We start from the raw sequence: 24778 nt of genomic DNA on the forward strand, positions 1-24778 counted from the left end.
GAGGAAGTGAAATTAAGAGCAATTTGCCCAGAATCACACAGTTTATAAACAGTAGAATCTTAATCTATATTATGCTGTCTCTTTAAACTTGATAATGGCATTTTTACTTTATTCCCTTTTTGTTGGCATTCTCATCAAATGACAATTAAAAATTGCAGAACAAATCCAACATCCTGGGTGCACCAAAATCTCACACATCACCACTAAAGAACTTACTCATGCAACAAAATACCACCTGTTTCCCCAAACACCTATGGAAATAAAAAAAATTTAAAAAGTAGTCAGAAAAAACCCCCAACAAATCCAACAGCTTCAATACAATATGGAAACTAACAAAACCAGATTACAATCAATAAAGTACACTACCAAATAGTTAATAGTACCATATATTCGGTGATGACAGAAACGTTATCTATGGTAGCCACTAGCCACATATGGTTACTGAGCATTGAAATGTGCCTGGTGTGACTGACAAATTGAATTTATAATTTTATTTTTTTAATTAAGTTAAATTTAAAGAGCCACATGTGACTAGTGGCTACTGTATTAGACAGTGTAGGTCTGGTGTACTCTAGAGGGAGATGAGTATGCTGATAGCCAACACATGTGGCTATGACTGTTGGCATAATATAGGTATTCTCTAAAGTTAATCACCCTGAAAGGCATCATACTTTGATTAAAATAATAAGCTATAATACATTGGGGATGGGCTGCAGTAGAAGTGGGGAAAGGTCCCTATCTGTTATCTCTAATATAAGCCTTCTGGTTGAGGGGAAATGTGGACAGAACAACTAGGTAGAAAATCATCAAGGAAACAGAAGACTTGAACAAACTATAAAACAAGTAGACCTAACAGCCTATGGAACACCCTGCCTGGCAACAGCAGAATATAGTACAGTTGGCCCTATGTATTGGTTAGTTCCAAATCCATGGATTCAACCAATCATGGGTGAAAAATTAAAATAAAAACCCAACAAAATAACAATAACAATATAACAATAAAAAATAATACAAATAAAAAACGGTATAACAACTATTTACCTAGAACAAATATGTTATTGGTATTATAAGTAATATAGAGATAATTTAAAGTATATGGGAGGATGTGTGTAGGTTATATGCAAATACTGAGCCAGTCTGTAAAGGAATTTGAGTATCCACAAATATTGGTATCCATGGAACATCCTGGAACCAATTCTCCCCCACAGATACTGGAGGACTACTATATATTCTTTTCAGTTGCACATGGATCATTCTCCAGGAAAGACTATATGCTAGGTTATACAACAAACCTCAATAAACTTAAAGGAAAAAGATAATACAAATGGTTTTCCAACTACAATGGAATGAAATAGATATCAACAACAACAAAATTTTGGAAATTTGCAAATACATAAAAAACACGGTCTGAAAAAAACCAATGAATTAAAGAATAATAGATCAAAAGGAAATTAGAAAATAAATTTGAGATAAATGAAAATTACAATGTAACATATGTCATGGGACACAGCTAAAGTAGTTGCTTCTAGAAATTTATGGCTATAAAGACCTATATTAACAAAGAAGAAATATCTGAAATCAAAACCTAACCATCCACCTTAAGACACACATACACATGAAATAGCAAACTAAATCTAAAGCAAACAGAAGAAAATAAAGAGAGGAAATTAATGAAATAGAATTATAGCAAAAAGAATAAAATCAAAATTAGTTCTTTGAAAAAAAAAGATAAACCTGTAGCCTGACCAAAAAAAAAAAAAAAAAAAAAAAAAAAAAGACTTTAGTAGATTCAGAAATGAAAGCGGGGACATTACCACTAACAGAAATAAAAAGACTATTAGACTATTAAAGGAATACTAAAAACAAATGTATGCCAGTAAATTAGATAACTGAAATGAAATGGGCAACTTCCAATAAAAACAGCAACTACTGAACGTGATGCAAGAAGAAACAGAAAATCAGAACAGACCTACAACAAGTGAAGAAACTGAATTAGTAATTGAATACTACCCACAAGGAAAAACCCATTCCCAGATGGTTTCCTTAGTGAAGTCTACCAAATGTTTAAAGAAGAAATAATACCAATTCTTCATACATTATTCCAAAAAATAAAGAGGAGAGAATAGAATACTTCCCAACTCATCCTATGGAACAATATTACCCTACAACCAAAACCAGACAAAAACATCAAAAAAAATCGATAGACCAGTATCTCTTATAAATGTGGACACAAAAATCCCCAATAAAACTGCAGCAAACTGATTCCAGGAACATATACAATGAATTATACAACATGACCAAATGAGATCCAAGGAATGCAATGTCAACATCTAAAATCAATTAATGTAATACATTAGATCAATAAAAACAACAACAAAAAAACCACACAACCATCTCAACAAATAAAAAATCGATTGAGAAAATCCAAGTCTAAAAACTCTCAATAAACCAGAAAACAGAAGCAAATTTCCTGAACATTATAAAGAGCTTCCATAAAACCCCTACAACTGACATCATACTTCCTGGTAAAAGACTGGATACTTTCCCCCTAAATTCAGGAATACAGACAAAGATGTCTGCTCTTGCCACTTCTCTTACTGGAGGTACTTAGCCAGGGCAATTACGCAAAATAAGACTGGAAACAAAAAAGTAAAATTATCTCTATTCACAGATGACATGATCTTATATATATAGAAAATCCCAAAGACCACTAAAAAAATCTATTAGACTAATGAGTTCAGCAAGGCTGCAGGATACACTATCATTACACAAAAATCAATTATATTTCTGTACATTTGGAATGAACAATACACTAATAAAATAAAGAATTCTATGATAGCACCAAAAGAATACTTAGAAATAAGCTTAACAAAAGAAGTGCAAAACTCATATTCTGAAAACTATACTTCACACCCACTAGGATGGCCATAATCAAAAAGTCAAATAAGCTATGACAAGGATATGAAGAAATTCTAACTCTCAGACACTGCTGGTGTGAATGTAAACGGTGCAGCCACTTTGGAAAATAGTTTGGGAGTTCCTCTATCAGTTACTACAGAGTCTTCATATAATCCAGCAATTCCACTCTTAGCTTTATTGTACTCAAGAGCAATGAAAACACACATCCATGTAAAAACTTGTATGCAAACATTCATAGCAGAATTTGTAATTGTCAAAAGATGGAAACAACCCAAATGTTGACCAACTGATAAATACAATATGGTGCATCTATACAATGAAATGGTTTCCATAAAAAGAGATAAAGTACTGATACATGCTACAACATGGATGAACCGGGAAAACATTGTTAAGTGAAAGAAATCAGGCACAAAAAAGTCCAAAAATTATTTTACTTAAATGAAATGCCCTGATTAGGCATATAAGTACATTAGTAGTTGTTTAGGGCTGGGGATCAGGGATATAATACCTTTTAAAGGGCACAAAGTTTCTTTTTCTTTTCTTTTCTTTTTTTTTTTTTTGAGACAGAGCTTTGTTCTTTCGCCCAGGCTGGAGTGAAGTGGTGCCATCTGGGCTCACTGCATCCTCCGACCCCCAGGTTCAAGCAATTCTCCTGCCTCAGCCTCCCGAGCAGCTGGGATTATAGGCGCCTGGCACCACGCCCAGCTAAGTTTTGTATTTTTAGTAGAGATGGGGTTTCACCATGTTGGCCAGGCTTGTCTCAAACTCCTGACCTCAGGTGATCCACCTGCCTCGGCCTTCCAAAGTGCTGGGATTACAGGCGTGAGCCATGGTGCCCTGCTCAAAGTTTCTTTAAAATGTGAGCTTAGGCTGGGTGTGGTGGCGTGCACCTGTAGTCCCGGCAACTGAAGGTGGAGATGGGAGGATTGCTTGAGCTTGGGAGGTGGAGACTGCAGTGAGCCAAGCTGTGCCACAGCACTCCAGCCTGGGTGACAGGGTGAGATCCTGTCTCAAAAACAAAACAAAAAAGAAAACAAAGTACCTTAATTTTAAAACTGTGGTGATGATTGCACCTATTTGTGAATATACTAAAAGCTACTGAATCTTACACTTTTAAATCAACTGAATTGACATATACCAACAATAGAAAATAAAACGAAATAGCTATTATTTAAAATAACATAAAATATCAAATGTTTAAAAATAAAAGGCATGTAAGATGTTACAGAGAAAATTATAAAATTGAAATACATTAGAGATAACTGACATGGGAGAAATATAATATTAATAGATTAGAAAACTCAATAAAGAAGACAATTTTCCACAAATTAATATATAGATTCAATCAATCTCAATCAAAATTCTGATAAATTTGTTGGCAGACCTTGATAAGTTGATTCTAAAATTTCTATGAACACCAAAGGACCAAAAACAAAGAATTATTTTTAAAAAGATGAAGGATCAGTTATATAGGTATTAGTATTTTTTCTCTCATACGAAGTCCGGTATTAGTATTTTTAATGAAGTTACAATAATTAAGGCAAGATGCTCATGGCAAAACGATAGGCAAAGAGATGAATAGAGAGCCCAGTTAAGAGATCTCTGCAGCACCTGCAGCCAACTGATATATTACAGAGGCGGTACTGCAGTTATCAATCAGTGGGGAAAATGGATTCTCCAATAAACTGTACTGAGACAACAATCGGGTTAGCATATGTAAACTAAAATAAATTGGGACTTTAAAAGAATCCTATCACACACCAAAGTCATTTCCAGGTAGGTAAAACAAAAATGGGAAAACATAGCCATAAAGTTAAAAAAAAAACATAGAAAAATATCTTCATGTCCTAGGAAAAGCACTCTTATGAAAGACACATGTAGTAGTACTTATAATAAAAAGACACATCTGACATCAAGAACCGCTGTTCATCAAAAAACACTTGACAAAAATGAGAATACAAAGACACAAACTCAGAGAAGACACTCACAACACATACAACTGACCCAAGAGCCAATATCCAATATGTAAAAGAATTCCTACAAATCAATAATGAAATAAAAATTAGCTCAGTTAGAAAAAGTAGATAAAAGATGTGACCAGGAATTTCAGAAAAGTGGAATACGAATGGCCAATACGCCTATCAGAAACGAACCTAACTTATTTAGCATTTAAGGAAAAGCAAAATACAAAAGCAAATAAATGCTGCACCTACTAGTGTAGCAGAAACACTGAAAAAGTCTGACGGCTCTAAGTTTGGTGAGGATACAAAAATCCTCAACTTCATTAATTAGGGAAAAACAAGTTAAAAACCACAATGAAATAACATATCACACTCATTAGACTGGCGGAAACAAAACTTAAAAAAAAAAAGCATAGTATGTGTTGGCAAGAATATAGAGTGATTATCTAATCTAATGCAAACCACTTTGGAAAACCATTTGATGCTGTCTTTCAGTTGAATATTCCTGCTGTAAATACATATTCTATGGAAAAATTCTTGGCACATATGCAATGAGACACTTTTATGAATATTTAAAATAGCAATGTTTGGAATAAGAAGACTGGAAAGTGCCCAAATATCCTCAGTAGTTTAGTGTACAGTGTGTCTACACAATGGAATACTCTCTCCATCCATTCATCCATGAAAATGAACAAACTACAGTTACACATATCAATAGGGAAAAATCACACAAATCTAATACTGAGCAAAATACCTGCAGTATGATTCTAGATCTATAAAATAGGAAAACACAACTATTTTACTTGGAGATTCTTTTTTTTTTTTTTTTTTGAGACAAGGTCTCCCTCTGTCACCTAGGCTGCAGCGCAGTGGTGTGATCCTGGCTCACTGCAACCTCCACCTCCTGGGTTCAAGCGATTCTCCTTCCTCAGCCACCCGTGTAGCTGGGATTATAGGCACACGCCACCACACCTGGCTAATTTTTGTAATTTTAATAGAGTCGGGGTTTTGCCGTGTTGGCCAGGCTGGCCTCAAGTAATCCGCCTGCTTCCGCCTCCCAAAGTGCTGGGATTACAGGTATGAACCATTGTGCACAGCCAGAAAATAATACTGAGAAATTTTAAGACCAGCACAAATGCTAATCAAGTACAATCATATGTGTATCTTACCAGCTCTCTTAGGAAATCCTGTTGAGAGGAATCTCAAAGACGTCATAAGGTATCCATTATCTACTTTTGAACCAAGAAATTTTACTGTTACTACAGCATATGGAAGACATTGCCTAGGTTTATCTACAGGCTTTGAAAGGACACTATATTCATAGAAGTACACCTGAAAGATAAAGAAGAAAACAGGTTCATGCTGATTAATTTTGGCAATCAGACTTGAATAAGCTCATATTTTAAAAAAATCAATATAATTGCACATTATTTATCTACTTCTATATAAACTTCTCCAGCTGCCTTGTTTAACCCTAATGTTTTTGAAGATGTACAGAATTCCTTTTTTTCCCCCACAATTTTTTTTTCTTGATAGGCTACCAATGTCTGCAGAAAAAGGCACAATTTGTTTTTAAATAAAAAATATTTTTTCATTAAAAGTTAAATGTTTTCCATACAGTCTCAACTATTATATTTTATTTGGTGGAAAAAATTAGGAAAATAACAATAGGTAGTATGTTTTACATGTGGGTGCATGGATATACTTTCATAGAGAAGATTTATCTTCATTTAATCATGATTATATATAATCCATATATAATTTAATATTCTGTATAAAATTAAAGGTCCACAGAATAAGTGAAATACGATAGACTACTGTTTCATCTAATGACTAATACATAAGACTTTTCTTTTTTCCTACTTTTGCAAAGAAGATCAAAATCTTGTTTTGAAATAGCCTTGTTTTTTAAAATTAATATTATTTATGATTGATAAATCTTAACTATATATTTATGGGGCACAATGTGGTGTTTTGATATATGTATACAATGAGGAGTAATTAAATCAAGGTAATTAACATGTCCATCACCTCACCCATCACTTTATGGTGAAACACTGGAAATTTACTCTCAGCAATTCTGAAATAATGCATTATTATTGAGTATGGCCACCCTGCTGTGCAGCCTTGTTTAAAAGAGAAGTTGGTATATTTTGAAAGTTGGTAAATAATCTATATAATATCTAAATAAAAGTAGCCACTGTACTTTGAACAGAGTTAAATGTAAATTTTCAAACTTCTTCACTAATATTCTCATACAACAAATATTAAAATAGCTTTCGCTGTTTGCTTAAGTTTTATATTGAATGAATTAACAGGTTTTCATTTAACATTTTGGGAATTTAAGTCTTGAAACATACAATGTGAAACATGTACTTTTCAAGAAATCAAATGAACCATTAACATACTGCTGAACTGTAGGCTTGCAGTTCAATGGTATCTTTCAAAGAAGGTGCATTTCTTGACATATGGCAATCAAAGTTAGGAGAAGGATCCAAAGAAACTTTATTTTTATCCACAGAAGGCTGAATTTTCTTCACTTTTCCAAAGAGAACCTAAAAAAAAAAAAAAAAAAAAGGCAAAAAAAGTATGTAAAAATATACCAAGACATTTCTAAACTGTCACATTTCAAACATAAAAGGCCAACATTGTTTTGTTTTTCTGAGACAGGGTCTAACTCTGTTCACTCCAGGCTGGAGTTGCAGCCTTGACTTCTCAGGCTCAAGCGATTCTCCCACCTCAGCCCCACTGAATAGCTGGGACCATAGGTGCACATCACCATACCCAGCTAATTTTTGTAGGGACCAGGTTTCACCATGTTGCCCAGGCTGGTCCTGAACTCCTGGGTCAAGTGATTCTCCTGCCTTGGCTTCCCAAAGCACTGGGATTACAGGCATGAGCCATGGTGCCAGGGTGTGATTTTTTTAAGTAGAAATATGAATGGAAAGATAATCCACTTTCTAGATGAATGGGATGACTCAACGTGGCAATTATGTCAATTCTCCCCCAAACTAAACTCTAAGATTAGAGTAATTCCAATAAAAATTTCAGAGAATCTCTTTTTTTTTTTTTAGACAGAGTCTCACTCTGTCACCCAGGCTGGAGTGCAGTGGTGTGATCTTGGTTCACTGCAGCCTCCGCCTCTTGGGTTCCAGCGATTCTCCTGCCTCAGTCTCCTGAGCAGCTGGGATTACAGGCATGCGCCACCATGCCCGGCTAATTTTTGTATTTTTAGTAGAGATGGGGTTTTGCCATGTTGGCCAGGCTGGGCTCGAACTCCTGACCTCAGGTGATCTGCCCACCTCAGCCTCCGGAAACACTGGGATTACAGGCATGAGCCACTGCTCCTGGCCGAGAATCTACTTTTAAAAATGGGGTATAGTTTTAAAATGTACTTGGAAGACAAACAAGAATAGCTCAGAAATTTTTTAAAAGTCTGGGTTAGCAATTGACAATGATGGAACAGGACAAGTGATTTGCAATTCTGGATATAAAAACATTTTTAAAAAGGATGGTACTACTACAAGAAAAAGCAGAGAAAAGACCAAAATGAATAAAAAACAGAATGAAAGAAAAAGCCTGGAGTAAGCCCACACGTGTATTAAAAATACTAAAAATACAGTATATTATATTAAAAACACCATTTGAAATAAGAAGTGATTATTCAATTAATGATGTGGGACAACACAAAAAATTAAATTCTTTTCTTATGTTAAATATTTAAATATTAAAAATACAATGAAAATACTGTAGAAAGAAACACAGGCCAATATTTATTCAATCTCAAAGTGGTAAGTATTATCTAAGAATATGTGCCAATAAAATGAAACAAAAACATATAAACTTCACAACACAGTATTCTAAAATTTCTGCCCATAAACAACAAATGATTTAAAAACTAAAACCATGAACATAAATGACAGTATTTTATTACTGTTATTTTAAATAGATTAGTCCGTTCACTCAACAATCAAAACAATACTAAGAATAAAGTGGTATCCTGAATTGGATCCTGGAACGCAAACAAACATAAGTAGAAAAATTAGCAAAAGCCAAATAAAGTCTGTAATTTAGTTAATGGTGTGACAATGTCAGTTTCTTAGTTTTGACAATCATGCTGTATTTATGTACAATTTAACATCAGAAGAAGTTGGGTGCATTATATACAAGAGCTCTCTTTACTATCTTTGTAACTTTTCCATAAATCTAACATTATTCCAAGATAAAAAGTTTACTAAAAAATTAAAAACGTGAAATGATAAAACATTATATAGAGAGAAGCCTGGCTCTTAAAATATGCTTTAGGCAATAGATAATGCTCACACACCAACGCAAAAAAGGAAAAAAAACCTCCCCAAAACTGTCAAGGTATATATATAAGCAGTTCACTAAATACAGTCAGCAAATGTATTCAACAGAAACTTTAAACTCAGGAATAATCATAATGAAGAAATAATTAAACCAGTAATGAGAAACTACCACACATTAGACTGGCAAAAGTTTTTTTAAAAGTTCAGCATAGGCCGGGTGCGGTGGCTTAAACCTGTAATCCCAGCACTTTGGGAGGCCGAGACGTGAGGATCACGAGGTCAGGAGATCGAGACCATCCTGGCTAACATGATGAAATCCTGTCTCTACTAAAAAACACAAAAAACTAGCCAGGTGAGGTGGCGGGCGCCTGTAGTCCCAGCTACTCGGGAGGCTGAGGCAGGAGAATGGCGTAAACCCGGGAGGCGGAGCTTGCAGTGAGCTGAGATCCGGCCACTGCACTCCAGCCTGGATGACACAGTGAGACTCTGTCTCAAAAAAAAAAAAAAAAGTTCAGTATAATATATAGGTTTCCTGAGGTTGTAAGATAACAGGCATTCTTTTTTGTTAAAATGTTTTATTTTCTTTTTAATTGATATGTAACAATTGTCCATATTTGTAGGGTACAATGTGATGTTTTGATACATGTATACATTGTGTAATGATCAAATCAGGGTATTTAGTATATCCATCATGTCAAACCTTTATTTCCTCATGGTGAGAACATTCAAAATCCTCTTCTAATTGTTTTGAAATATGCAATAGAATACTGATAACTATAGTCATTCTGTTGTGCAACATAGCACCATAACTTATTTTTTTACAAGAAAAAACCCCATCAAAAAGTGGGCAAAGGATATGAACAGACACTTCTCAAAAGAAGACATTTATACAGCCAACAGACACATGAAAAAATGCTCATCATCACTCGCCATCAGAGAAATGCAAATCAAAACCACAATGAGATACCATCTCACACCAGTTAGAATGGCAATCATTAAAAAGTCAGGAAACAACAGGTGCTGGAGAGGATATGGAGAAATAGGAACACTTTTACACTGTTGGTGGGACTGTGAACTAGCTCAACCATTGTGGAAAACAGTGTGGCGATTCCTCAAGGATCTAGAACTAGAAATACCATTTGACTCAGCCATCCCATTACTGGGTATATACCCAGAGGATTGTAAGTCATGCTGCTATAAAGACACATGCACACGTATGTTTACTGAGGCACTATTCACAATAGCAAAGACTTGGAATCAACCCCAATGTCCATCAGTGACAGACTGGATTAAGAAAATGTGGCACATATACACCATGGAATACTACGCAGCCATAAAAAAGGATGAGTTCGTGTCCCTTGCAGGGACATGGATGCAGCTGGAAACCATCGTTCTCAGCAAACTATCCCAAGAACAGAAAACCAAACACTGCATGTTCTCACTCATAGGTGGGAGCTGAACAATGAGATCACTTGGACACAGGAAGGGGAACATCACACATCGGGGCCTATTGTGGGGAGGGGGGAGGGGGATGGGGAGGGATAGCATTAGCAGATATACCTAATGTAAATGATGAGTTAATGGGTGCAGCACACCAACATGGCACAGGTATATATAGGTAACAAACCTGCATGTTGTGCACATGTACCCTAGAACTTAAAGTATAAAAAAAAATTAAAACAAACAAAAAACAGGCATTCTTACACACTGTGGATGGAAATGTCCATTAGTGCAACCTTTCTCAGGACAGTTGAGCATTACACAATCAAAAGATGTAAAAATGTACGTACTTTTGATTTCTAATTTGACACCTAGGAATAAACCAATTAATTCTTAGCAAAGAATCATTTGTGTGTGTAAAATGTACCAACAAGGACAATCTATGTAGTATTTAAGAGTATAAAAACAAAACAAACTAAACACCAAATAACTTATATCCTAACATTACAGAACTTGTTGGGCAAATATGGCAGGTCTACAGTGTAATACTATGCAGCTGCTCAAAAGGATACTACAAAAGAATACTTAAGGGCTTAGAAAATGTTTATTGTATAATATAATCACTGAAAAAAGCAAGTAATATACAAAGCAACGACTTACTTTAATTACAATTATACCAGCACGTCTATATACATGAATAGATGACTAATACACATACACAAAAAACCCTGTGGCTACTGCTGGGCTTTTTGGACTTTTTACAACATTTCAAATTGTCTAAAATCCTTATCTATTACTTTTTAATATAAAAGTAAATTATGCTTAATTTGATATTTGAGGTCAAAAAAATTGTAAGGAATTATGTCACATGAACCATTGATTTTCTGTAGCTATACACACAATTCCAAGCTGTTTTCATGCAAATCAGGATACCTACTGAGATTTTAATAGTCCTGGCAAAGCTTAACCAGAGTAAAATTTTTTTCTTTTCTTCCCCCCTTAGATTTCTCTTTATGCTTATTTCTCCAAGAAAAACGACCAGAGTAAATCTTAACCAATTTATCTGTGGATGCCTGAGATTCTGCTATGAGACTTATTTTTAAGACTTTGAATAGCTTTTACAATTTCAGAAAAGTTGTAAAAATAGTTCAGAGGTCAATTGGGAAGGTGGTGGAGTAGGAGGTACCAGAAATCTGTCTCCCCACGTAGACAATAACTGCACTGGTAAAATCTGTCTGGTGTAACTATTTTGGAACTCTGGAGCCTACTGAAGGCTTGCAACTTTCAGGGGAACGCTTGGATAGCATACAGGTTGAGTATCCCTTATCCAAAATGCTTAAAACCAGAAGTGTTTCAGATTTTGAATGTTCTCGAATTTCAGAATATTTGTATTATACTTACCAGTTGAGCATCCCTAATAAGGAAATCTGAAACTCTTAAATGCTCCAATTAGTATTTCCTTTGAGTGTAATGTTGGCACTGAGAAAATTTCAAATTTTGGAGCATTTCAGATTTCAAATTTTTGGATTAGGGATGCTCAACCTGTATTATGGTTAATTTCAGTCAATTTCAGTTCTCAGCACAGTGGCAGCCACTCTTGGTGCCCCATGGCAGGCAGCTGTACAGTGTTCCTGGAGCAGCTTGTACATGTGTTCCTGGCCATAATTTTTTTGGCCAGAGTGGGCAATAATAAACATAGGGAATATGTGTTCTCATCACTGAGTGCTGCTTCTATTAATAACAGAGGAGTAGCCAGAAGTGGCAGGCATTGCTGCATCTATACCATTGTTGCAAGCCCCTCCTGGACTGGCTGAAATGACACCCATGGGATTAAAGAGCCAGTGCCTTTTCCCTTCTTCATTTTTTTCTTTTCCCCTATTTTGGAACCAGACATAAAAAAATACTACACTCAAAAGCAACCACAGATACAGGAGAAATTAGAAAATCAGCACACAGAGGGAAAGGTGCAGGCTCAGAAAAGGCTGAGAAGTTTATACTTCAGACTGATCCTTGGCACAGAGATAGCCTACAACAATCAAAAAACAGAAACACAAAACCACAACCAAACCCTGGGAGGAGATGATTTCCAGAGTTACCACATTATTAGATGAAATGTCCAGTTTTCCACAAAAAAATGTCACCAGGCACGCGAAGAAACAGAAAGGTACAGCCCATTCAAAGGAAAAAAATAAACAGAAATTGTCCCTGAAAATGACCTGATGGCTGATCTATTAGACAGACTTTAAAACAACTGTCTTAAAGATGCTCAAAGAGCTAAGTATGTGCAGATAGTAAAAAACAATGTATGAACAAAATGGAAATATCAATAAAGAGAAAAAAACCAAAAATAAATCCTATAGCTGAAAAGTACAGTAACTAAAACGAAAAGCTCTCTAGAGGGGTTTAAAGGCAGATTTGAGTAGGCAAAATAAAGAATAAGTGATCTTAAAGATTGGAAAATGAAAATTATTGAGTCTGAGGAAGACAGAAAAAAGACTAAAAAAAAAAAAAAAGTGAACAGAGCCTAAGAGACCTGTGGGGCACCATCAAGCGTAAGAACATATACGCTGTGGGAGTCTGAGAAGGAGAGAGAGAAAAAGGGCAGAGAGAGTATTTGAAGAAACGAAGGCTGAAAACTCCCCAAATCTGATGAAAGACATATATATAAACATCTAAAAAATAGGTATGAGAATCGCTAGAGCCCGGGAGTCTGAAGCTATGTCCTCAGGGAAAAAAAGAAAAGAAAGTTTTTACTGTAGCCAGCAAACTATCCTTCAGAAATGAAGGAGAAATAGAAGGGATACTTTCCCAGACCGCCCCCCCCCAAAAAAAAAAGAAGAAAAAAAAGGCTGAAGGAATTTATTGTTATCAGACCAGTCCTACAAGAGATACTAAAGGGAGCTGTTCAAAACCAAAAGGATGCTAATATGATTGCTATACTGATACTGTAATCATGATGTATAAACCACTTGTATCTTTTTTAAGACAAAATGAAAAAAACTTAACCACAATTTTTAAGAGACAAGCAATATACATAATACAAATTGTGATTATCAAAAATTCAAAATGTGGGAAGAAAAGGAAATTGGTGTGTATAGATTTTTTTCTTTGCAATTACAGTTAAGCTGTATCAGTTTAAAATAACTTGCTATAACTACAAAATGTGTTTTGTAAGCCTTAGGGTAACCAAAAAGCAGACACACTAAAAATAAAAAGCAATGAATTAAAACATACTACCAGAGAAAATAAAACACAAAGGAAGACAGGAAGAAAGAGTTATGAAACAACTAGAAAACAAGCAACAAAATGGCAGTAGTAAGTTCTTACCTATCAACAACATTGTAAGCGGACAGAATTCTATTAGCATCTCAAAGAACTAGAAAGTGTAGAGCAAACCAAACCCAGAATTAGTAGGGGGAAAGACATAATAAAGATCAGAGAAGAAATAAAATTAAAACTAAAAACAAAAAGATCACTGAAACAAAAAATTATATTTTAAAAAAAGGCAAACAGAATATACAAACTATTACTTAGACTAAGAAAATAAGACAGAAGACTCAAATAAATAAAATCAGAAACTAAAAGAAAACATTATAACTGAAATGACAGAAATAAAACGGATCGTTAGAGACTAGTATGATAACTATACAGCAATAAATTGGAAAACCCCAAAGAAACAGATACATTCCTGGACATCCAACCTATTGAGACTGAACCATGAAGAAACAGAAAACTTGAACAAATAAATAATGAGTGACAAGATCAAAACAGTAATAAAGTCTTCTGACAAAAAAAAGCCCAGGTCCTGATGGCTTCACCACTAAATTCTAAACAACATTAAAGAATAATACCAATTCTAATCAACCTATTCCAAAAAATTGAAGGGCAGGAGATACTTCCAAACTCATTCCACAAGGCCAGTATTGCCTTGATGCCAAAACCAAAGACAACAAAAGCAGCTATGGGCCAATACCCCTGATGAACAGAGATGTAAAAATCCTCAACAAAATATTAGCAACTGAATTCAACAACATATTAAAAATATCATTCATCATGACCAAGTGGGATTCATACCAGGGATGCAAGGACGGTTCATCTTATGCAAATCAATAAATGTGATAAATCACATCAAGAGAATCAAGGACAAAAACCTATCATTTCATTAGATGCTGAAAAAAGCAGTAAAACTGAACATTCCTTCACAAAAAGTCCCAACAAATTGGGTATAGGGGGAATATATCTCAAAACAATAAAACTCATATATGACAAACCCACAGCTAATATACTGAATGGGAAAAAATTGAAAGCCTTTTTACAAGGATCTGGAAGAAGACAAGGATGCTCACTTTTACCATTTCTATTCAATATAGCTCTAAAAGTACTAGCCAGAGCAATCAGGCAAGTGAAAAAAATAAAGTGCATCAAAATGGGAAAGAAAGAAGTCAAATTATCCTTGTTTGTAGATGACATGATCTTATATTTAGGAAAACCTAGTGTCATTAAAAAAAACCCTCTTAGAACTGATAAATTTAGTAAAGTTGCAGGATACAAAATCAACAAACACTCATCAGTAGTATTTCTATGATAATAGTTATTGATCTAAAAAGGATATCAGGAAAGCAATCTCATTTACTACAGTTACAAATGCTGCACTCTGAGCTTGCACCACTGAACTCCAGCCTGGGTGACGGAGTAACACTCTCTCTCAAAAAAACGAAAGAAAATGGAAGGGAGAAAGGGAGAAAAAGAAGAAAAAGGGAGAAAGGGGAAAGGGGAAAGGAAAAAGGGGAAAGGGGAAAGGGAAAGGGGAAGCGGAAGGGAAGGGAAGGGAAGGAATACTTACCACTGGATGTTTGGAAAATGCTAATTTGGAAAACTAGAAAGTACAGAAAACTATACTGTCATGATCCCAAGATCATCACTCATAACAACTAAGCACATTTTATATCATCTTGATATCTCATTTTTTAAAAAATTTAAAAAGTTAAACATGATTGCATAAGCATTTTCTCACATCTTTAAAAATTCTCCATAAATCTAACTGCAACAGATACTTCTTATTTCAGAGCCATAATATATGATACATTCATAATACACTATTGCTGGACATTTACATGGTGGCTAATTTTCTTCAACAAGGCTTTGAGAGACAGACACACACACACACACACACGCGCGCACACATGCACAAAATAGTTCAAAGGTTCCATACATCCTGTGCCCAGCTTTTCTTAACATTAACGTCTTACATAACCATAGCAAAATCATCAAAATTAAGAATTTAACATTGATACAATACTATTAACTAAAATAAACTGCAGGAGTTTAAAAATAACTAGCTTAAACCAAAATTATAATAATATAATGCTTTAGAGGAGGATATGTAAAACACTATAGTACTTATTATGATAGAAACAAGAGAGTAAAAGGTGGGTCAATTAGAACAGAAAAATATATATATTGGGAAGACAAAGACGGAGGCTGCCTTTGCTTTTTTTTTTTTTGCTTTGTGTTGCACACCCAGGTAAAGAGGAAAGGAGAAAATTTTGAATAATGATGACAAAAATAATAAAAATAATAATTATTTATTTAATAGACTGGAATTTAAAAACAACACTTTATATGGAAAGGATAATATGTTCAGGTCAATTTAAAGCAAACTATCCATATACTTAATATTTGTTTTATGATACCTACCTTAAAAATTAAAATACTTTCTACAGGAATGCTACGACTATGAGAATAATTCAAGGCAATATCAACATGTCTAAACATATAAATTCCAAGAAGAGGATTTCCTAGTATCTTCAATGTAGATGCTCTGGTACTTATTCCATTCTGATATATCTGGGCTACATCACTCTGCGGAAGTGCTAAAAAGCAAAAATGCTCTTCAAGTTCTCTGCAATGTCTTCCACTTTCACGCATCTCTGACCTAATGTAAAACAAACAACGTATACAGTTAAAGATAAATATCAACAAAATTTTCAAGAAGATACGTGTTTCCACTTACCATAGTTAGAAAGTAAGAGAAGTATTGATATTCAGAGGTATTACTACACTGTGATGATAAATTAGGTTGAAAAATCATCTTAGAAACAAATTCAGGATTACTTATCCAAGATTTATGAACATTATTGTCATCCCTGGTCTAAAATAACAGGGGCTAACATTTCTTAAATGCTGCTAGTGTAACCAGTACAAAATCTTAAACTTTACATGCATCTTCTCATTTCATTCTCAACCTCCCAAGAAGTTTTTATAGTTTATTTTGTTGCTATCGACATTTTTAAAATGAGGAAAATAGGTTCAGAAAGTTAAATCTTGCCAAAGTAGGAAAATGACAAAGGAGTTGGAATTATACACGCCAATTCTTGTCTGTCAGGTTCCAGAGCTCACATTTTTGTTAATTGTGTTATGGAGGGAAGAACATGCATGTTCTAAACAAAATACCTTGTCTACATCTATGTATCTCTACACATCTATAGACAGAAACACACACACATATGCACATACATAGTCAATTATTAGGGACATTCTCCATTCTTCAGGGATTTAGGTAACAGCTGGGAGAAACAAGCTAATATTTGATTACAGGATTTTATCTTAGGTAAAGAAAATTATGAATCAACCTCAGAAAAGACTATAATCTGAAGTATAAAAAGCCCCAATTCTACTACTTCCATTACAAGACCCATTTAAACATATAAAATATATATCCCTTCCCTAAAATTGGCAGATGAGATATTCTATATGGTTTGCTCAGGAGTAGTGGCAGCAGAAATTGCCACACCAGGTGGTACAATAGAGTGGTTCAGACACTAGGGTCCAAATGATTATCTGCAATGGAGAATCTACAGAACCTAGCAAAGGAATGTATATACCACAAAAGGAAAATTGTTCTTGAGAACCACAAGGTTCCAAGATTTATTTCCTGGAATACCAGTTACAGAATTTGTTTAAAGTATACCATGCACATAAGTATTAATAAGTATATTAATACTTACTTTCAAGAATGACTCATCATTAACAGTAGGCAGGACCACAAAAGCAAGACTGACTGATTAGATAATGATCACTTCTATTTCTTGGAAATGTCAGCCTTAACTCTTGGCTCCACAAATTGGCATTTCCTGCTCTTGATTTCAACTTCACATCAGTCAATTCCGTGAACCACTAAGATTACTGTCTAAGATTCTTACACTACACATAAAAGTAACATTTGAAGGTACACCAGAATAAATTAAAGATGTATAATGTAAACCCTACAGCAGGGTCTTTCCACAGTGGCACCAGGGTATTTTGGGCCAAATTCTTTTTTTTTTTTTTTAACCTGGTCATCTCCCTGACTACCATTATATCATCATAAGGATTTCAGTGGAATGAAACAAATGTAACAATAAAAATCTGATCCAGGGCCACAAAATCCTCTGTAAATTGAAGTAGAAAATATTCTCTGGAGTTTTGTATTGGTAATTATACTACTAATACTTTTTATTTTTCAGTGTGTCTTCAGAATTATAGTTGAAAAAAAGGGCCTGAATATGTTAGTAAACAAATGACCTATAGAAAAGTTAGTTTTTGATCTATTTCTGCCTCTGAAAATGGCATAAAAGGTTGGCTTTCCAAATTTATTCAAACATGATCTAAATCACGACTTCAAATGACAGAAACTCTGAGTCTCAAGACTTCCATTTAAGAAACAATAGGTAAAATGAGCCTAAAGACTCTTTTCTGTGCACAGTAACATGTAATTGAAACTGTGTCCCCAAGAAATAAAGAAACCATTGACTAGTAGAAATTCTTAAGCTTGCAGGATGGCATATAAGAAAACTTACTGAAATACTCAAACTCCCTCCGCTTGTAACAACACTGGCTGAAATCATTTGGAACCTATATGGCCAAACGAAGTTTATACAGAATGAGCTTGCTGACATCACAGCCTGAATTTTCATCGTGTGTTTTATACTAACTCTCCCCAAATTTGCACATGGGACCCATGAGGAGGCATAAAGAGACAACTGTGCATGCCCAAAGACTTTCTACACCTCCCTTTCCTTCCACCAATCACCTAAAGATGCTAGAATCCACCCCCGCAAACCATTTCTAATAAAATTACTGCTTTAAAGCTGGCATGGGGAGACAGATTTGGGCGTGACCTCCTGTCTCCTTGTGAGTCTACCTGTAATAAAAGCTTTTCTTTTCTCACAAACCCGGTATCACAGTACTGACTTCTAGTGCATCAGGAAAGGAGCTTCACCTGCTTGATAAATAACTGGGTAAGAATCTGAAGAACTAGCAAATACAAAGCACTCTTTTACCAAAAGACATTAATAAGCATCAGAATCTGTGTTAATATTTATATTATCTTAAATTTTAAAAATATATAAAATAATTTTCTAGAAATGTTTCCCCATGTTTTTCTGCAACAATACTAATGAGGGATAGATGTCAAAGTCTGTCACCTCTGAACCCTGCATGTACTTTAAGCTCTGGGATGGAAAGCTCAAAATCAACACAACATTCAAGTCTTAGAATTTGTAGTTATACTCTTGCTTGTGGGTTTTTAATTTTGGCCATTACTTTTTAACTAATATTTTATTACATATTAAGTAAAATAAATGTAAAAGACAGATGAGAAAACTCATATGATAGAGAAGCTGTGTGGATGAAATAGAACTGGAATCTTGTATATCTTTCTGTAGACCAGGAACTCTTAATTTACACTGTGCTAACATGCTGTCTCATTTAAGCCAACTACACAAAGTATAAGTGCTTTGGATGGAATGCCTACGTCATAATTACATCATTTAGAATAGGTTCCAAGACAACCTACATATAGTAGGTAATTTTTTGTTCAGTAAATGAAACTCTGGGAAGTATTTTATCTCTAAGTTTAAGTGGAAACACAAGTTCATACAAGGTATTTAGCTATGGGGTGGGGGTTGCCTAACGTAGAGATTAAAAGTATTCAAGTAAGTTTTTTTTTTATAATAAAGAAAATAAAATTATTTCTTTGGAGATCTTTAAAGATAACTTAATAATTTTCAAATCCATCAGATTGCTAGTGATAAGAACTCAGTATCCAGCTGGCCCAAAGTGCAATATAAGAACCAAAACGCTGACAGCTAAGAGAAATTGGGATTCCACAATATTTAAGAAATGTGCGAATGCCACCCAACTCCAGATATAAGACTTCGTTTCCTTTGCTGCTATAACAAATTCTCACAAACTTAATGGATTAAAAAGCATAAATTTATTATTTTAGTTACATAGAGAAGTCAGACATGACTCTCACCGGGCTAAAATCAAGGTGTCATCTGTCTGGATTGTGTTCCTTTCTGAGGTTCTAGGGGAGGATCTCTTTGCAAGCTGGCAGAATTGAATTACCAGCAGTTGTAGGATTGAGGTCTCCATTTCCTTGCTGGCTGTTAGCTAAGGACATTTCCCAGCTTCTAGAAGTTACCCACAATCCTTGGCTCATAATCTCCTTTTTTCATCTTCAAAGCCAGAAAAGGCATATCTCTTTTTTCTTTCATTTCTGCTCTCTGATCCATTCTTCTGCCTCCCTCTTCCATTATTAAAAGCTCCTGTGATTAAACTGGGCCCACTAAGATCACCTCGGATACTCACCCATCTCCAGGTCTGTAACCTCAATCACACCTGCAAAGTCCTTTCTGCCATGTAAGGATGTAAGGGTGATATATTCACAGTTTCTGGGGATTAGGATGTGGACATCTTTGGGGGAGTATTATGCTGCTCACCACAGGCAGATTCTGAACTTGGCCCCTCAATGATATGAGGAACTTGTTTTTCCCCACAACTCTCCCTCTGCTGTGCAAAGCTTTATCTTTATCCACATCCAGCTCCCATGATGGTCGCAAGAAGGAAGCTCGTAGCAACTAGGCTTCCTTGCTCATAGCCACCAGAAGAGGATTTCCAAGCAAGTCTTATGCTATGTTTATATAAATATAATGACTAGGGCCGGGCGCAGGGGCTCACGCCTGTAATCCCAGCACTTTGGAAGGCTGAGATGGGGGGATCACGAGGTCAGGAAATCAAGACCATCTTGATCTTGATCTTCATCAAGACGGGGAAACCCCGTCTCCACTAAAAATACCAAAAGTTAGCCGGGCATGGTGGCAGGCGCCTGTAGTCCCAGCTACTTGAGAGGCTGAGTCAGAAGAATGGCCTGAACCAGGTAGGCAGAGCTTGCAGTGAGCCGAGATCGCGCCACTACACTCCAGCCTAGGCGACAGAGCAAGACTCCGTGTCAAAAAAAAAAAAAAAAAAAAATGACTAGGCTTGTACATCAATAAACTCACAAAGCAAGGGGAACTGGACAAAAAATGGTTAGGCTAATTATAAAAGATGATCTAGAATTGTTAGGAAAACTGTAGTCTACTCATTTGGCTACCCTTTTTCCTACATACCCTACTTCTAACACATATACTTTCAAAAGTGCTCATTTACACAAAGTACTTTCAATCTACCTCACAAGGAGGGAACAACCCAAAGTCTCACTGAATTACTACATCCAACTCCAGATCCATGATGATCACACAGATGAAATGCCTTCGTTTCCAACAGATCTGGATATAGACCTAAATAACCAACATTCATTTAGTGACATATGGCTAAGTTTAAATTATCTAAACCCAAAATACAATCATGGAGGAAAAAAAACAACTGAATTGTAAAAAGTAAAGAATGCTAACAATTGTCAGTATTAACTTGTCCTTGGCATATATATCCTTCTGTAAAGAAGCAGCTGGGATTCCTTGCTCTCAAAATTCCAAAGGCTAGTAACCATAGCAGGAGATCTTGTTCAGACAATGGTTGAGACTAAGAATGTCTGTCTCTTGGCAACAAGTCTCTGGGACCTCCCCATCATCCAAGGCCCTCAATCTATAATGAACTTCATGTACTGAATTTCAATTTGAAACCATCAATTTCTACCCCCAGATTGCATTTAAAATACAGCCATGTGCCATAATAGACATTTTTGTTAATGGCAAACCAAAAATACAATGGTGGTCCCATAAGATTATAATGGAGCTGAAAAATTCCTATTGCCTAGTGATATCTTAGGTCTCATAATGTCATAGTGTAATGCATTACTTTCATGTCTGTGGTGATGGTTGTGCACTGCCAGTCCTATAAAAGTATAGCATGTATGATTATGTATAATACACAATACTTGATAATAAGTGACTATGTTGTTGGTTTATGTATTTAGTATACTATACTTTTTATTATTATTTTAGAGTATATTATCTCTCCTTATTAAAACAAATTAATCGTAAGACAGCCTCAGGCTGGTCCTTCAGGAAGTATTTCTGAAGAAGGCATTGTTATCACAGAAGATGACAGCTCCATGTATGTTACTGCACCTGAAGACCTTCCAGTGGGACAGATGCAGAGGTGGAAGTCAATGATATTGATGATCCTGACCCTGTGTAGGTTTAGGCTCATGTGTGTGCTTGTGTCTTAAGTTTTTAAATAAAGAGTTCTAAAAGTTAAAAAAAAAAAAATAGAGGGCCGGGCACGGTGGCTCAAGCCTGTAATCCCAGCACTTTGGGAGGCCGAGACGGGCGGATCACGAGGTCAGGAGATCGAGACCATCCTGGCTAACACGGTGAAACCCCGTCTCTACTAAAAATACAAAAACTAGCCGGGCGAGGTGGCGGGCGCCTGTAGTCCCAGCTACACGGGAGGCTGAGGCAGGAGAATGGTGTGAACCCGGGAGGCGGAGCTTGCAGTGAGCTGAGATCTGGCCACTGCACTCCAGTCCGGGCGACAGAGCAAGACTCCGCCTCAAAAAAAAAAAAAAAAAAAAAAAAAAAAAAAAAAAAAAAAAAATAGAAAAACGTATATAGAATAAGGATAAAAATATTTTGTACAGTTGCACAATGTATTTGTGTTTTAAGCTAAATGTTATTAAAAAAGGGTCAAAAAGTTAAACTTTTAAAGTTTATAAAGTAAAAATATTACAGTAAGCTAAGGTTTATTATTGAGAAAATTAAAAAATACATTTAGTGTAGCCTAAGTGTACAGTGTTTATAATGTCTACAGTAGTAACAGGCTATACCATACAGCTGAGGTGTGTAAGTAGGCTACACCATCTAGGTTTGTGTAAGTCCACTCTATGATGTTCACACAATGACAAAATTGCCCAGTGATGCATTTCTCACAACATAATCCTGTCATTAAGCAATGTGTATCTTTACTGTATGAACTTGAGGTAGTTCCACTTACTAGGCAGAAAATACTCAAAAGGAGGTATTTTCTCCAAATAGGAGAAAGAAGGTATTTGGGAAAGATTTCAGGCAACAGATTTGTGCTTTACCACATCCTTATCCCCTGTTAAATCTCATTTCTTTTAAACCTATATTCACCCTAACTTTGGAAAGGATTAATTCTCTACTTCAAGCTAATCTTGCAAAGCTGAACTGTGAAACTAGGCCACAAACAGAGTGACTCTTTTTTATTGAATCTGAATTTTCTATGATTGAAAAAATGATCTTTTTTGGGTCTAAACGGGAAATGGTCAAGGCACTCTAATACGCTGAGTTTTCGGTAGAATTTTTCTCAAAAACTACAGACTCATGAAACACAGGTTCTGTGCCCCAAGGTACAGATTATCACCAACTTCCCATTTGAGAATTCTGCAGTGGGCCGGAGAGGGGGGTCCTCATTGCCCTCTTCCCTTGAACTAAATCCATATTTTAGAATGTCTTTCCTACAAGTACCCCTTTCCCAGTACGAAATTCAGTTCCAGTTGGGTTGTTGTTGATTTCAAGTACAGAAACCCGTTCAAATTGGCTTGTGTTGCCAGACTCAGTTTTGCACTTTGAACACAAAACAAGGTAAAACTCAAAATACACTAGGAGAATGAGACACAAATCAATATATTGTAGTAAGTACCATAAAATGAGTATAAATAACTATGGGAAACAAACGAGTTTTTGTCTAATTGGGCAAACAGCCAGGAAAACAATAAATCCTAAACATGTTGGTCATTTACAATGTTCTAACATGTCCTGTCTATCACTGGGTACTTGTTCTAACTTTTCTGTAACACTAACAGGGAGAAATAACTGGTTTGAAAGGACAAAAATTTTAATGTCCAAAATAAGCAAAACCAAAGAACAGTGTCAGGAATTCATTTTGGATCAAACTGTTTTTCAACTTGGAAGTCACTGGATATACCTAGCCCTTTTTTAACCCACAAAGCTGTGTTTTTTAGAGGAAAGGCAACATGCCACAACAATTTTTTTTTTTTGAGATGGAGTTTCACTCTTGTTGCTCAGGCTGGAGTGCAATAGCGTGATCTCGGCTCACCGCAACCTCTGCCTCCCAGGTTCAAGCGATTCTCCTGCCTCGGTCTCCCTAGTAGCTGGGATTACAGACGCCCGCCACCACGCCTGGCTAATTTTTTGTACTTTTAGTAGAGATGGGGTTTCTCCATGTTGGTCAGACTGGTCTCGAACTCCCGACCTCAGGTGATCCGCCCGCCTCAGCCTCCCAAAGTGCTGGGATTATAGGCATGAGCCACCACGCCCGGCTAACAAATTCTATCATTCCCATTAATTCCAAATCTCCAAACTGACACCAAGTGTGGCAGCATGTTTGAGTTAAGAGGAATCAATTCTAAAATATACAAGTCGAAACATTCCAAAACGAGTTCCACATGTAGGTCTATCAAACTCTAGTTAGGTTTTAAGTTAAACAGTGAGAAATGGCAAAGGAGACAAGTTAGAAGAAAATAAACGCTAAATTGTGCTCAAACAAAATCTATACCTATAAATAAAAAATGCTTACAATGAAAACTTTGCATATGATTTTATTCTTATGAAAATGACAATAATATGCCTTCCAAAGAAGCTGGAGAAGTACTTTAAAAAACTATGTGTGAGAAATGGCATCAACATAGAAAGGACAGTTCTAGTGGAAAAGCTAGAAACAGCTGGCTACAATCCTCCCAAATAAAAACATCAACCCAGTCTCTTAAGGGCTGGGTTCAAGAGTAAAAAGGAGTTACTTTTTGATTACTTTGACTGCTGTTTTACATTATCTAGGAGGTGTGAGGGATCTACAAATTGGCTGCTTAATAAAGGTGCTGATGCATGTTTCTGAAAAATTTAT

The 24778-nt window shown here is 35.6% G+C and overlaps 1 protein-coding gene across 1 annotated transcript in view; it reads right to left on the minus strand.

The window, feature by feature from the left end:
• TEX15 (testis expressed 15, meiosis and synapsis associated) overlaps positions 1 to 24778 on the minus strand; it is a 67138-nt gene that overhangs the window by 18816 nt on the left and 23544 nt on the right. Inside the window, exons 3-5 of the mRNA XM_010370927.2 lie at positions 16328 to 16565; positions 7289 to 7435; positions 6050 to 6212 (exon numbers count right to left, since the gene is read on the minus strand). Of these exons, the coding sequence (XP_010369229.2) occupies positions 6050 to 6212; positions 7289 to 7435; positions 16328 to 16565 (548 nt within the window). The remainder of the gene's footprint in view (positions 1 to 6049; positions 6213 to 7288; positions 7436 to 16327; positions 16566 to 24778) is intronic.

The sequence above is a fragment of the Rhinopithecus roxellana genome, chromosome 9 (assembly GCF_007565055.1).
Source record: "Rhinopithecus roxellana isolate Shanxi Qingling chromosome 9, ASM756505v1, whole genome shotgun sequence".
Taxonomy (NCBI): Eukaryota; Metazoa; Chordata; class Mammalia; order Primates; family Cercopithecidae; genus Rhinopithecus; species Rhinopithecus roxellana.